This window comes from Apis florea, unplaced genomic scaffold (assembly GCF_048593485.1).
Source record: "Apis florea isolate Af1SG1 unplaced genomic scaffold, ASM4859348v1 contig_3772_pilon, whole genome shotgun sequence".
Classification (NCBI taxonomy): Eukaryota; Metazoa; Arthropoda; class Insecta; order Hymenoptera; family Apidae; genus Apis; species Apis florea.
This window is the reverse complement of record NW_028256845.1, coordinates 332,742-347,753: the sequence shown is the minus strand read 5'-3', so window position 1 is coordinate 347,753 and position 15,012 is coordinate 332,742. Positions and strand designations below refer to the sequence as shown.

The 15,012-nt window shown below is 30.9% G+C and overlaps 2 protein-coding genes and 1 long non-coding RNA gene across 7 annotated transcripts; 1 reads left to right on the top strand and 2 right to left on the bottom strand.

Annotated features, from left to right (window-relative positions):
• Nucleotides 1-1,559: 1,559 nt before the first annotated feature.
• LOC105737466 (odorant receptor 47b) lies at nt 1,560-4,350 on the bottom strand. Of its 3 annotated transcripts, none has more exons than XM_086915280.1 (7): nt 3,661-4,350; nt 3,077-3,483; nt 2,815-2,914; nt 2,637-2,738; nt 2,403-2,561; nt 2,208-2,318; nt 1,560-1,840 (listed from the first exon to the last, which is right to left on the bottom strand). In XM_086915280.1, exons 1-6 carry the CDS (start codon nt 3,952-3,954, stop codon nt 2,253-2,255), a joined length of 1,128 nt encoding a protein of 375 aa, XP_086771406.1. In that variant the 5' UTR covers nt 3,955-4,350; the 3' UTR covers nt 1,560-1,840; nt 2,208-2,252. The 3 variants fall into 3 exon arrangements, 2 of the variants coding, with proteins under 2 accessions (XP_086771406.1, XP_031770836.2); XR_015294456.1 differs by having other exon boundaries at nt 1,700-1,840; nt 2,441-2,561; XM_031914976.2 differs by having other exon boundaries at nt 1,700-1,840; nt 2,403-2,738.
• Nucleotides 1,696-2,799, top strand: LOC147656412 (uncharacterized). Its single transcript, XR_015294457.1, has 2 exons — nt 1,696-2,051; nt 2,140-2,799. It is a non-coding gene; the product is annotated as an uncharacterized LOC147656412 (long non-coding RNA).
• Nucleotides 4,351-4,631: 281 nt separating the features above from the next.
• Tre1 (Trapped in endoderm 1) lies at nt 4,632-12,094 on the bottom strand. 3 transcript variants are annotated; one of them, XM_003691399.4, is made up of 5 exons: nt 11,740-12,094; nt 8,195-8,427; nt 7,748-7,947; nt 6,855-7,101; nt 4,632-6,314 (listed from the first exon to the last, which is right to left on the bottom strand). In XM_003691399.4, the coding sequence occupies exons 3-5, from the start codon at nt 7,872-7,874 to the stop codon at nt 5,669-5,671; spliced, it is 1,020 nt and encodes a 339-aa protein (XP_003691447.2). In that variant the 5' UTR covers nt 7,875-7,947; nt 8,195-8,427; nt 11,740-12,094; the 3' UTR covers nt 4,632-5,668. The 3 variants fall into 3 exon arrangements, with proteins under 3 accessions (XP_003691447.2, XP_086771405.1, XP_086771404.1); XM_086915279.1 differs by lacking the exon at nt 11,740-12,094 and adding an exon at nt 8,902-10,244; XM_086915278.1 differs by lacking the exon at nt 11,740-12,094 and adding an exon at nt 8,960-10,244.
• Nucleotides 12,095-15,012: the final 2,918 nt, after the last annotated feature.

Below are 15,012 nucleotides of genomic sequence, written 5' to 3'. Positions count from 1 at the left end.
GTAACTCTTAACTGGTCACGACTGGAAAGTATCATCTGTCCATTGATTTTCGTAAGTCTATCGATGTAAGTCGTGATATGAGGGCGGCAGTGATTCAGAAGGGTTGATTTTTTTAAGTTTTATCTTCTTTTTTATCGATCATAATGATTCGAGTTTTGGTTTCTCTTCTTTATTTTTTCTTGCGCTTGTTTGTGTCTTCCTCTGAATTATATCATATATCTTTGAAATGATAGGAAATACCAAAGTATCTATTTGATTTAATAATTAACAGTTTCCATTTTTTCTTATTATTTTTTTCGCTTTAAGTATAAGTGTATCTTTGGTACAGATGCTATTATTTATATATATTATAATATATATTAGATTTTAAATATAATATTAAGATTTAGATTAAGTTAATTTAAGACAACGTTGGACAACGTTGGACAACGATGGACAACGATGGACAACGTGGGATTTAACTATTAATTTTTTAATAATAAATTGCGATTAATGTAAAAATATTTAATTTTAATAAAACTTATGTACACCTGCGATCCAATCTAAACTTTGCAATTCCTTTTAATTATTTTGATTGATTAGATAGATTGGATTGCGGGTATTAGTAAAATAAGTTAATAAATTATATTAGAATTAAGTTTATTATAAGCGCATTCCATATCAAGATACATTTCTTAACTTAAAGCGAAAAATAAAAATCTCAATTCTTTTACTTTTTCACTTATATCCCCTCTTTCGTTTTCATTATTCTTTACTTTCATCTCGAATTTCTATTCCTATAATTATTCGAATCGTTTTTTATTTCCTTCTTCAATACATCCTTATGTTATTTTATGGTTATTTTATGATTTGTTGTTTCTTTCATCATTGTCATCTCAAGTCACTGTCGACCACATGTCACGCAACAGTGGCAGAAATCGTTGGATGGGTGCTCTACTTCCGGTGGCTAGTTGAGGGTCCGCACTTTGATCGATTGGTACCTTTGAGTACTCGATGAGAGTTAGGTCTTGTGGTCGAACGTCATTCTGGTAAATCGGCTCCGGTGGTCAAGGATTTATCCTTTGCTCCTTCCTGTGTCGTCAGAATGTAAGTCGTTCTTCTGCAAGACCACTGTCGTAACCCCTGATTAGTCACTGGAAAGTATCATCTATTCATCGATTCTCGTAACTCCACTGGCATAAGTCGTGCTAAGGTGATTGACAGTGATACGAGTTTCTTTAATTCCTTCATTATTCCTTCTTTCTTTTGGATTTTTACATTTTTCCCCCTTGCGCTTGTTTTCCTCTCTTCTTTTTTCGTTTTAAATTTTTCCTTTTTGCAATCATTGCAATCATTTGTAGTACTTGAATGAAATCTTTTCGATTGAATAATTAATATTTTCAGTTCTTTTTTATTTCGCTTTAAATAGAAATGTATCTTTGATACAGATGCAGTTAGATTTAAGATTTAGTATTAAGATCTAAATTAAGTTAGACTTAAGTCGGACGATGTAAGATTAATCGCGAGCGAGAAATTGCGACGAATGTAAAGATTATTGTAAAGATTATTGTAAAGATTCATTGTATTCATTGTATTTATTTTATATTTTAGATTTATTTTATATAATATTTATTCCTTATGTATTTTATTTACTTTTTTAATTTGTGTAATTAAATTAATCTTAATATCTTTCTTTTTTTTTTTTTAGCTTTAGGTGGGTCTCGATGCGTAGTCACCTCCTCGTGGTGAGACCTGGTAATTGGTATCGATTTTCAATATTTTCATTGAAAATTTTCCAAAAATTAATCTTTGAAAAGCGATACCAAGCTAAGAACTACGCAATTCTTGTAACCATTCTTTTCTGAAAATAATGTATTTATTTTTCTTTTATAGATGTTCCTTTTTTTGCGGTCTTAGATGATAATAATTGCATTATACATTTGTGTTGCATAACTGATATTAACCAGATGCAAAGAAAGATTAGTAATAATTACTTTAAACAATTAACATTCATACATGCTGATGAAAGTTTCTTAAAAAATATTCAACTGATTGAAAATTGAGTTCAAAATGTGAGTGGTGATTTTCTCCACTATGTTTCTAGTGTTGCTAGGTAATTCAAACGTCGATAATAATTATTGATTGCATTATACATGATAGACAGGTGCAAAAAAGCCACGATAAGAGGAAATATGTGAAATATGAAATGGAAAATCGTATATACATACATCTTTCAAATGTAATATTCTTCTATCATGGAATTTCAAGATAAACTAATTAACTGTATCTTCAACCATAATACGTAATGCATTGAAATACGACAAAGATGTGTATAGATACTGCAAAACATAAAGGGATAAATATGAAAAAGTATCAAATAATAAGAATTATCACGAGTAAAAAGATACAGTAAACGTATATACCTTCGCGTAATAAGATAGTGAAAGTGCAGGTACAATACCATTAATCCCAAAACTTTCGTATTTCTGAGATCTTAAAATTATAAAAAGTATCTTTCTCTGGGTTCTGATGTCTCTTCTATACCAATCCATGTTGTACACTTTTGTAGCCATTTTCATTGTCTTAGGATAAAAGATGAAATTGAAAATTGTTTCATCATCAATTGAAATCGTATCGTATCGTGATAATTTGATTACCATGCGCATCAAGCTATCCGCTGGCCAAGCGTACATGAACAGTTCCACGCTCGCGCTGAACACTACGATAGCGTATAAAGCTTTCAGGGCTAGTGGCTGATTCTATTTTTAAGAAAGTTTAAAAATTTCAAAATTCTCAGAATCGATTTTCTCGTTTTAAAAATTAAATTAAACGTACGGTGATTAAATTTAAACTGCCGAATATCACGGCAATGACGGTTGTTCCATTTGTTGCCAAAATTAGAAATTTGATAGATCGCCGAATTTCTCTGATACATCTGTGCGAATTGGATAGAATAAAAATATATAATAATTAAATACTGTGCATTTGAAATTCTATATTCATTTAAAAATTTTAACAGAGTGCAATTATTTATATAATAATAAGTGAAAATCAATACGAGAAGGTTTACGACATTTAGATTGTAAAAGGTGATTACCTTAAGAGTTCATTGTGCTTCTCTATGCAGGCGTCGAACTCACCGTCTGATTTCGCATTACTGAATTGATTTCCTAAAATCTCGAATCTAGCCACGACATATCGTAAAAGAAGAGCTACCTGGGTGTCAACAGCCATGCCTGAAGACACTTGAAACCCAACGAACGATTGATGGAAGAAGATTAAATCTTTGTACGGATGACGTTTCACTGAAAATGGATATATCGCGTGGATGGGGAACGTTTGCGCCGTGTACAATGGACCGCATATGACGAATATCGTAGTAAGGAAACTCCACAGTATGTAGAAACTATGAAAATATTTGTATCTATCCACGTAACGTTGCAGTATGATCCTTTCGTCGTTCGTGGCCCGTTTGCAAAAATTCTCCATTTCAAAGTACAGCATCTAAAAGAGTATTGTGCGATTATTTTAATTGGAAAGATAGAATATAAAGAATGGAACACTTTCGACTTTCGATGACTTTTTTCTTTTTTTTTTTTTTTTGTAAATTAATACTAAAACATTTCTCAAGGGTTAAATATATTTCTCCTGCGTTTTATCGAGGGAGAATAATGAACTTACTTGAAAACGTTTCTGCTGCAAACGACATATTATCATTTTAATCGTCACTTGAACAACAGCCGCTGTAAGGCTCACGGTTTTTCCAAGAATGATAGGATGCTTACGATATTCGTAAATCGCGGCCAATAACGGTAAAAATAACGTGACGGGGGTCAAAAATGCAGTGCACCACAATGCATTAAAGAAAAGATGTTGAGCTTTGGTCGCAAGAGGAGAGGGAGGCCAGGAACACGTGAGAGCAACGCTGATTTTCGTGAACAAAATCGCACTTTCTGGTGTTAAGTGATTTTTCATCTTGATGATGTATATTCAATATATTATATTAAGACAACAATAGTACGTTGATATTACGTAACACGTTTATTTTTAATAGAGTTCAAAATCTCATAAAGAATGAGAATCGAGAAATGTGATTTCGATAAAATCACGTATCACGCACAAACACTTGTATGGTACGAAGCTCGATTTGTTTTTTTAAAAATATAAAGAAACGCGATTTCGAAAAATGCGAAGTTTTATCGACTGATAATGTTAACTCGATGTTAACATGAGTTTGAAATGACTGTGTATACCTCCCTTCGTACGCCATTGAACTCGAGATTAAATTATAATGTAACGCACAATCGTGTAATCAAGCTAGAATGCAATCGACATTGATCGATGCGTGTAATTATTTTACCGCTTCGTGAGAATGCCATGTGTTCCTTGAATAGGGTAAAACAATAACTATTTATGGTATGATATGCTTGTTACGTCAAGAAAGATTATAGATAAGTACATAGTACATGAAAAAGATTCCATAATATATCGCGAAGCAAGGAACGAATGTGATATCACAATTGACTATATTAATTTATATACATATGTATACATATTTATAATTTATATTTTAATTATTGAAATATAAGAATTGTAATTTTTTGACAGTTTTATTGACAGTCTGTTAAAAATAAATTTAGCTTTAGATATTATTTTATCGAGTAAGTATAAACATTTTTTCCCTTTATTTCACATTCATGTCAGATTTTACAAAAATTGTTGTAAGTATAGAAAGTATAGAGTGACTACAAAAAGTATTTGCATTCTTATTTTATAATAAAGCGTTTTTAAAAGATTATACATTTTATTTTTATAATTAAAGTTTTATAGTCATATGAAAATAGTACAATACAAAATATATATTATTGTATATAATTAAAAAAAATATATATATATATTATTAATGTCTTATAATCATATGAAAATAATACAATAAATTTAATACGCATTTGATTATTTAAATTCTATATCTATGTAATATTATGTAGATATTTTTTGTAGTCACTATATAAGAAATATAAAATTTTATTACTACTACATATTTACAATATAAATTTTCATCGTGTTAATTTTATAATAAAATATATTTCGTGACATTGTATATTTTGTACATGTAAGTAAAGTAATAATTTAACATTGTCACAATTAATTTGGCAACAATTAATTTCTACGAGTGTAATACTTGGTTATATTTTTTTCAATCTTCATATTTCTTTCTTTCCTAATAGGAATAAAAAAATAATTAATTTTAATCTACAGATCTAACTGGCTTAACTTATACTAATAAATGCCCAATGAATTATGATTATGATAATAGTCTTTTATATCTATTGCTGCTCGCAAGCATTCGTCCATCTATATTTCTTTAAAAATCATAAATTAACAAAAAAATAATTTTTAAAGGATTAATACAATCATTTCGAATAAAATATTACAAATTTTCATTTCGATTCATATCATATATTCATATCATATAAATTCACATATGATAAAAATATCATTAGCAATTTTGTTTAAAATAATTTCTATTTCCATTTCCTTCTTTTATTTTTACTTTTATTTTGAACAATTCATATATATAATAAAAATATTAACATAATTTTTCATGCTAATATCTCAATTAATTTCCATTATGTACACATAAGTTATACAATATAACATCGCCAAAACGATATAAAACCATAAAGTTTCAAGTCGCTTGAGGCGATGACACTTTACTCGAATGCGAGTGAGTAGGTTTCGGTCCTGTAGTTGGTATTTTAGCAGAGATTGGACACAAAATCTGCTTGTAGGCCTCTCTGTAAAGCTTATTAGTGCCTGCATAAATGAAAGGATTGATCACAGAAGAGGCCCACGCGAGCACAGAAGCTATCACGTGCAAAATTGGAATTTTTATTTTATCATCGATCACATTGACCAGCATGAGCGGCATGAAACACAAAAGGAAGCACAGAAATATAGTCAACATCAGTCTGGTCACTCTAGAGTCCTCCCTTCGTTGAAATCCTCCTGCTTTTCTCCTGGGGCCGGCATGGGCTTCTAGATTTTTTCTACTCTTTCTCACACGCCAATAGATGCAAAAATAAGAGACACTTATCACAACGCATGGCACGATGAATCCTAGAACAAATAGGAATTTCTTTGGGCTGCTACCGTTTTTTTTTAATATAGTGCAAGAGAAGGTGGACGGTTCCAGGCCTAGTGTCCCCCAGAAACCGAGCAATGGTGGCAAAAGTAGAGTGAAACTCAACGTCCAAATGGCGATTAGCATTAAAATGATCCGTTGAGTAGTATACAATTGAGCGTATATTTCTGACCTCGAGATCAATATGTATCTGAAATTTATCAATCGATTAGATGAATATCTGCAAGATTTTATAATTTTGAATCAGTAATTTATTAATTTATTATTAATTATAATTTTCATTTTATAATTTTACAATTTTGTGTATATTTTATTAATTATATTAATTACTGCAAAAGATATATTTTTATCTTTATTTTAATAATAACTATTCTTAATTTTTTAATCATTTTTATTACAAAAAGTATCGATTTAAATTCGATAATTGCTAATAACTTTTGCAATGCAATATAAATAGCAGCTGTTCATATTGGATTTATCACGCGTACATTTGATCTTATTCAGATGAGCAATGGATTAAGTTCCATTGAAGTATGCTGACTTCGTAAAATTAGTCGTGTATAATAATTCATCAGCATATTTTAAAATAAATTAAACGAGAAACTTTATCATTATAGATATCTTACTGTTTGTCAAAACATTAGGGAAAATATCGAAAGATTAGAAAAATACTTGAAATTCTTATAATACAATTATTTATTTTATTTATTTATTTATTAAAATTACCAACCGATTAATCGTGATTGCCACCATACTGAGCAAAGACACCGCGACATTTCCATAGAAAAAGAGGGGAAATATTTTGCACAGAGTTTCACCCAGCACCCACGCCTCGTTTAAATATCTGCTCGCAGTTAATGGTAGATTTACCGCGGAAAAAATCAAGTCAGAAATGCTGAGACTTATTACGAAAGCGGTCGTAGCATGCCGTCTCAGCCTCGTGTATTTTAATAATGCTATTACTGTTACCAAATTGCCTGAAACATAAGAAAAATAATTGAAAAAAGAAAAACAAATGAAAATTACAAATAAAAATAAATTTTTTAATTTAAAATAATTGATAAAACAACAAATGGATATCATAATATGATAAAAATAATCATATCGATATCACTTAAATAAATAATCGTACGTAATGATATACAAAGAATATGCGAGGAATATATATTTCTGGTAATTGAAGCTTCGTTATTTCAACTTGTAAAAGAAGCAAACGTGTAATTAAAATAGAAGGAATTAATCGTTCTAATTCTTGACACCCTCGTGCATAATTTAAGGGCATTTAATAGCTGTTAAACCGAGAAACGCCACTATCCCATGGGTCAACAAGAACTTAACCACAGAATTGAAATATACAATTAAAGGTTCAGTCGCATCTGTGTGGATTATTTTCCTCCTCCATTTGATATTTCTGAAACCTCTTCTAACGATGGGAGACTTTATGAAATAAGTTTCACAAATATAATTCTTTTGACGATCATTTTATGAAAATATTTTTTTTTTTTTTAGAAATTTCCAATTAATTGAATTAATTTTGAATTTCACAATTAAATTTGCGATCGATATTTAATGATAAAATAATTTGTTTCATATAAATGTAGAAGTAAAGAAACTGGATTTTACCTGCAACTCCAACGACACTGAAAATTATCGCGCAAACCGCAGCTGCGATAGTGACTGGCCGTGGAAAGTGCTTGAGACTCTCACCTCCGGATTCGAAAATTGTGTCGTTTGTTACAGAATCGTCCATTTTGTATCGTGTTTATGTGCTTCCTCGTTGTGACATTTTCTTGGACAGTGAAATGCAGAACGAAGTGCGTACGCTTTGAGAAAAGAGAAAATTGATATCATTAAGACTTTAAACTACACATTTACGAGATATATATATATGATCATTATACGAAATTTTACAGAGTTTTTATTTACATTGATTATGTGAACTCAATATTTAATAAATTCATATTGATATTACATTAATTTAAAAACGTATCTTCACAATTTTTCTATATAATATAAAATAAAAATAAATGGAAATTTAGAATAAAATTTCAATTTAAGACTTATACTTACGTCACAATTGTGTTATCATTCATCGTGTTTTTACGTGGAAATTTTCGTTTCTTCTTCTCATTCGTTTTTTTTCGCAATTTCAAATTATTCATCGATTTGTATTAATCGAACGGTATTTTTCCAGATTTTGAAAATTTCGATTCGCGGTTGATTTTTTTATCACAAATTGGATAAGATGAATGAAGGCAATATTTACCACTGCCTTGTGTTGGCCCCATCGAAAGCTGACTGGTCTAAAACAGAAAGCAACGAGATAACACGATTAAGTTAATTATCCATGATTCACGCATCTCGAGAGAGAGAAAAAAAAACCTTGGTTTATTAATTGAAACAACGATAACAGAATTCCTTATCGACACCCTTTCACAATTTATTACAGACACTGTCAATGAATCTTTCCCAATAACGAATCGCTATAAAATTCAGAACTTTCCTTCGCGATATTCTTTCTCCTTATCTCAATTTTAATTAAAAGAAGCTCGCACGATAACGACAAATTATTCGCGAAGTATCCACTAACGTCACATTTCGATATAAAAAATTCATACAATTTATTACTCGCAAAAAATGAAATTTCAAAATTAAATTAAAACGATTTAAAAGATATACGACGTCGAAAATAAAAAATACAGACTTAAAGAAAATTACACGATAAAAATACGTCGAAAAATAAAATATCGTATTTATTCGAAAAATTTCGAACGAACCTCAAACACTTTTCTATTCTTATTATAAAGAAGATTGAAGTTTGAAAATCCAACGAACCACCGCATTTCTGTATTGTTGAAACGCTGTGCCACTAGATTTGCATATGCCAATCGTCGCTCCACTGTCTGGAACGATTAAACGCACGAGGAGGGCTCCTTATCCGAGCCAGCCATTCGAATACAACTCGCTTCTCCTCTTCTTTTTATTCGTTCATTAGCAGCGACTCGTTCTATCCGTTCTCGTTCTCCGATTTTCTTCCCATCGTCGTGGCGACATGGAAAAAACGAGGGGCCGAGGGGAATCCTTCAGACAAGAAGAAAGAAAGCCTCTTCCTCTTCTTTAGCCCTTCCGTTTACTCTGGAATGGTCATGGGATTTGAACTTGTTGCGACAGACGCGGAGAGTTGTTCTTGGAACTATCGGAATCCGGTGAACTTCGACCTTGCCTTATTGAAAATAATTGATTTTCACTGGTTTCTTGGAAATACTGGCATATGTTCATTCCCAATTTTCCGACGATCTTTCTTCGCCTCTTCGAGAAATTTTTGGTAAACGAAGGAGAAGATCTTGGAAATCTTTGAAAATCTTGAAATAAATTATCACGACGAAAGTGGTCTTGGAAATTTGAATAATTATCGATAAAAATTATCGTGGAGATGTCGGAAGTTTTAGAAAAATCTTGAAAATTCTTGAAAAATATGAAGGAGAAATAAATTTTTTATATTATTTCGTGACTCGTTATTCTACATTAAATATCTGAAATTTGTGAGTCAATTGATTTTTAAACATAACTATTTCGTCAAATTTCTTTTTTCAACATTGCCATTAGTCACGATTAAACAGGTAACTTATTGTATAACGAATAATCTCCGTTATCTTCAAATTCCTATCTTCTTCCTGCTCTTTCCTCAAATCAAATCATCATCGATAAAGCCTCACAAAGGGTCACATTCAGTTCAAAAACTCGATTACTCAATAGCACTCTATTTCACTATGTTTCCTCTTTCCTCTTCACCACGAAAGACGATAACATCTTATCCCAAATCTATAAACCTCCACCATTTCTCTATTCCAATCTTTTTATTAATTATCCATCTTTTTCACTATAATAAGATTCGAGAAATGATCCAACAACAAATTTTCTCTTGACTTTTTGAGTGTTGCAAATAACAAACAAAGTGTTTGAAATAAAATAAAATTATTTTTTATTATTTAATAAGATTCTAAAAATTTCAAGTTCTACACTTTTTGCGTGAAAATATGCGATTTTTCCCAATTCATTGGTACTAGAACAGTCGCAAACTCGTTTCGCCTGTAGCTGGCACAACGATCATTCCTCGACTGACGAGATTCGTCGACGCTTTACTCCCCTTTTACACGAGGAATACACTTCTTATCTGTCATTTCTTTCACTTAACTCTCTCGCTTCCTCCGTCGCTGCCTTTTTTACAGCTCTTTCGTATTCCGCCTCTCTGAACCCCTGCCTCTTTCGCCCAAGCATCACCAAGGAATCGTAATTAATTTAATCTCTCTTTCTCTTTCTCTCTCTCTCTCTCTCTCTTTCTCCGGAGATCATTGTTCAAGCCGAGCATCGTTCAAGTACAATCGAGCGAAATGATACTCGAGTTATGGTGACCGCCGTGAGAATTTTTGGGCCCTCTCATGTGTGACACTTTTAAAAAGATAACTTTTTTTTTTCTAGTTACAATGTTCTTTCGATTTGTATTTATATATATATATTTTTTATAATTTTTGTTTTTCCTTGAAAATCTTGAAGAATAAATGGAAATTTTTAAAATGAATATTAATTATATGTTGATTAAAGTTTTGGAAATGTTGAGAATTAAAAGTTAAGATTTCGAATATCTTTTTCTACAAAACTTCTTATAAAAATTTATTTTGAAAGAAGGTAACTGAATATAAAATTTGAAAGGTCAAAACGACTGGGGCCATGGTGAAATTTTATATTCTAATTTATTCCTCTTCTGTTGTCATTGTTGGCGCATAGAGGTTTATTACGTAAAAGAATTTAATTAACGTGGAAAAAGTAAAAATAAATCATTCAAGTGCTTTGATAATTCGCACTCAAAAAAAAAAAAAAAAAAAAAAGATTCATCTTTTTTAAAATTATAAAGAAATTTGGATAAAAATATAAGTTAAAATTAAAAATCAAGGAGAACAATTTAAGAAATTTTAAAATAGACATTTATTTTATTTGTACAATTTATATTGTTAAAGTCAATTTTATTTTCCACTTTCTTTTTACAGTTTATATACTGGAGATCGAAATTTCATGTATGAAGAAACACCTTCCTTCACATAGTAACCTTGCTTCAAATAGCAGCAAATATAGATGTTCAAACAAGTGAAAAATCATGTGTGAAAAAAGTAAACTGTGAAAAGATAGATAGATCGTAAAAAAATATTATTTCTAGCATCAACTTTTACTTTCAGATCCAATAATCCTTAATAACAAGTTACTGTCTTATTTTTAGATTATAAATCTGATCTCCTTGGAAAAAATGCAAGTATTTTTATAAATTAACTACTCGTTTATTTAAATATTAATATCATATGATGTTTATAATCGAAATATTTCAAATATCTCGGATGAAAAATCTATAATATAGATTTCAATAGTCAAATATTACCAATACATACATCCTATGAATTTAAATAAGAAATAAGATATATAATTAATCCGTTTATATTACATTTACTATTACAATTATAGATTGTCAAAGTATATCATAATAACATTAGTAACATTATCGTAACATTAACTACATATCCGCAGATTACTACTTCAAAATATTTATGATACGTTATAATAATTACCCCTGTGTCCGAGTTGCTCGATTCAGAATGCCTCTCAATCAAAATTCTTCGATAACACTTGATAACAAAAGGAAGTTTCACAAGAATTGTATAAATTTCACAAATTTAACTCTAATTCCAAAAAATGTCACATCCCACAATCTTTCTTCAACTCAAACCAACACACTTTCCTCTTCTTCCATCAAACTTACGATCAACATTTTAAACATAAAATTTAATTCTTTGTAAGAATTTAAAAATTTTTCGATCGATCAACAAACACGATCACATATTCTTTTCAACATCGTCTCGAATCAGACGCGAGGCTCTCCTTCGACCTCCTGGTTACGCCTCGTCCGCACGCGTTCCTCGTACTGACGAGTCGTTCCTCGCACAGAGATCGGTCGATGGTCGAAAACAGTTGGGGGATCGGGACACGATTGGCACGCGCTCGAATTAACGCGGTCAACAGGGTGCAAAGGGGGTTGGCGGCGAATATTAACTTTCACGCATTCCTCTGTACACGCTGTAACGGGCCATTAATTGTTCGATTGGCGCACGGTGGTATCGATTGGCCGTTATTGCTCGTACACCGTCGAGTTATTGGCTCGAAGTAGCGCTTGATTATCCGATGAAAACGGATAATAATTCAAGTGGACGAAAAGGAACAAGTGGTCGAAAAGTGCGTGGAAAAAGAAAAGAAAATGCGCGGAATTGTATTTCATCGCCCAATGCGTAAGATTATATTGAGCTTTCAATATGAGGATTAATTGATTCCTTTTAATTTCGGGATCGATTTAACGACGGGGAGAATTAATTTTGTATTTAATCAGGAATCGATTAATTAGATTTGTTTTGATCGGTCGAAATAATAAGAGAGAAGATGAAAATGTTTTTTCTATGGCAAAATTAATATAATTTATCTTCGTGATTCATTACTTTAATTACAAATGGATACCGGAGATCGATAACTCGTTTCTCGAATCATTCGTGATTTATTACTTGGCTCCGATAAAAAGGAAAAATATATATATTTTTTTTAATTCGCGTGTAAAGAATTGACAAATATAAAAATTGTAAGTATCGTCAATTATTCGTATAGACGATAAAATAATTCACAATGATGAATAAAAAGCGGTGCAATCCTTATCAATGGCGAAACAATGCAGAATTTCTATAACGTTATTCGCTGGGCAATTTTGATCCCCAGCATGGGCCCCTGTGTCAACCGTACTAAAACCGTAATTATGCGTCGACTTTCTCATGATGTATTTCAATGCAAGTTAACCCCCCGTTGATGTTAAAAGATAGCCATACGGACGACTCGGCATCGCGTAGGCCAGCTGCCTGTGGACTCGGCACAAAGCCCAAAGAGCTTAACAATCGGAAAGGAACGGTTCAACAAACAAAACTTCACCCCTCCTTGCCCCCTTTCATCCCCTCGATACCGCACCTTCACCTGGCTCCCCACCCTAAGATTAAAGGTAATCTTGGAAAATTCTCGTTCCCCGCGCCGATCAGAGAGAATTGTTAGTTGGCAAGAAATTACAGAACTGTATCCTCTTGTTGTTATATTATTTCGTATATCGATGTTAATTAGAAATATTGGCTTCGTTATCTATCAGGAATAAAATGAAATTAATCTTTTAGTAGAGATGAAATCTATATTCTCGTTTCATCCGTTATTTAATATTTTTCACGACGGAAAAATTATATTTTTTAAATTTAAATAATTGTATAGGATTAAATTTTTTTCGATTTTCATTCTTTTAATGGTTTGGACGAAATTTTGGCACGGTATTAAAAAAATTGGCAAAAATTAATTAATCGTATAATATTCAAGAAATTTATTTTTAAATCATCCAACAAGATGAAATGTATAAATAATTTATGAATAAAAGATATTCGTTTATGACAATATCGTTTAAAATAATCGAATTATGATTAACGATTGTGAATTATTTTTACGAAAAATATTTTCACTGATTGTTCTTTTCATCCCTTCTCTTCAACACTTACATTGCATTTTAATGCAATACTCTTTTGTGTATAAAATGACACGAAAATTCCTCGTGCCCCAGGATAAACTGTTTTGCATAACCAACCCCGGTTAGGGATTCGAGCAACCTGCCTCGAAGAGGAATGCACCGTGAGAAGAAGAATATTTTTTCCGTTTGTATATATTTCTCAGGAAAAGGAAGGCCAAAAATTTATACTTTGGGCTCACGTAATCACACTGTGCATACAATAGATCTTTTTAAAATCTTTCGCTATCTTTCGTAATATTTCATGTTTGAAAGGAAAAAATATTCATCTGCTTTCGAAAAATAATTTTCAATTTACACAAAGAACAACATGGAACAAGAATTGTGTAGAATAAACTATCGGATTTTACAAATACTTTCGAAAATACGAATTCTATTTTAATTCTATTTTATCCTTAACTAATTTTTAAAAATCTTTTTTTTTTTTTTTTTTTTTTTTTTTTGCGAATTGCAAATTATATTATTCCCAATGATGAAACATCGTATCGAATGTATTTAAATTACTGCAAACATTCTATCGATTTTTCGTTTATATTCGAAAAATTGATTATCAGATTTTTGATAATATTATAAATATTTAGAATTACAGATAATTTTAGTGCCGGAATTCCGCCGTCTATATTTATTACCGATAAGTTATCTGTGATAGAACATCCAAAACCAGGCCTCGTCTTACTCGCATTCACGCTGATTAATTTTTTTTTTTTTTTTTCCAGTCAATTAACAGTGGTGCTTTCGAGTTTGAAAATTGAAACTTAATTAATATTACTTAAAAAAAAAAAAAAAAAAAAAACATTTTAAATCTTATTATTATCGAAATTTTATTTTATCCCGCTTTAAAAATTGGTTATTACACAATTTTTACGTATTCTAAATGAAAGATACATCGGTACGAGTAAATAATGTAACGGATTATTTTTCATTAAAATTAAAATAAAATACGATTCGTTTCATTGTTATTAAATTATGTGTATATTTGTATAAAATAATTTGTTTTAAATAAATATCGATGTAATTCCTGATTGTATTCATTCAGAGTCGGCGAAATTTGTCCGACATTCGATAAACATATAGAATCGAATCGGGACAAGATAATCAAGAGCTAAAATGATGAAGCTGGTGTGTACAATGGCTTCATACAAGAAAGTTGTTTCGTTGGGATAATTAACGATTTCTTTATGGCAAATGATTGTACATACCGACCGGAAAGCCTAAGAATCTGACCACTCATAATGGTTACTAATACGCG

What these genes read in the sequence shown, in the direction of transcription:
- LOC105737466 (XM_031914976.2), bottom strand. Translation starts at nt 3,954, where the DNA reads ATGAAAAATCACTTAACACCAGAAAGTGCGATTTTGTTCACGAAAATC. An exon ending in GCAGTTTAAATTTAATCACC is followed by an intron (nt 2,739 to 2,814) that starts GTACGTTTAATT and finishes TCTTAAAAATAG; the next exon opens with AATCAGCCACTAGCCCTGAA. An exon ending in CACTATCTTATTACGCGAAG is followed by an intron (nt 2,319 to 2,402) that starts GTATATACGTTT and finishes TATGTTTTGCAG; the next exon opens with TATCTATACACATCTTTGTC.
- Tre1 (XM_003691399.4), bottom strand. Translation starts at nt 7,874, where the DNA reads ATGGACGATTCTGTAACAAACGACACAATTTTCGAATCCGGAGGTGAG. An exon ending in CAGTGTCGTTGGAGTTGCAG is followed by an intron (nt 7,102 to 7,747) that starts GTAAAATCCAGT and finishes CTTATGTTTCAG; the next exon opens with GCAATTTGGTAACAGTAATA. An exon ending in GTGGCAATCACGATTAATCG is followed by an intron (nt 6,315 to 6,854) that starts GTTGGTAATTTT and finishes GATAAATTTCAG; the next exon opens with ATACATATTGATCTCGAGGT.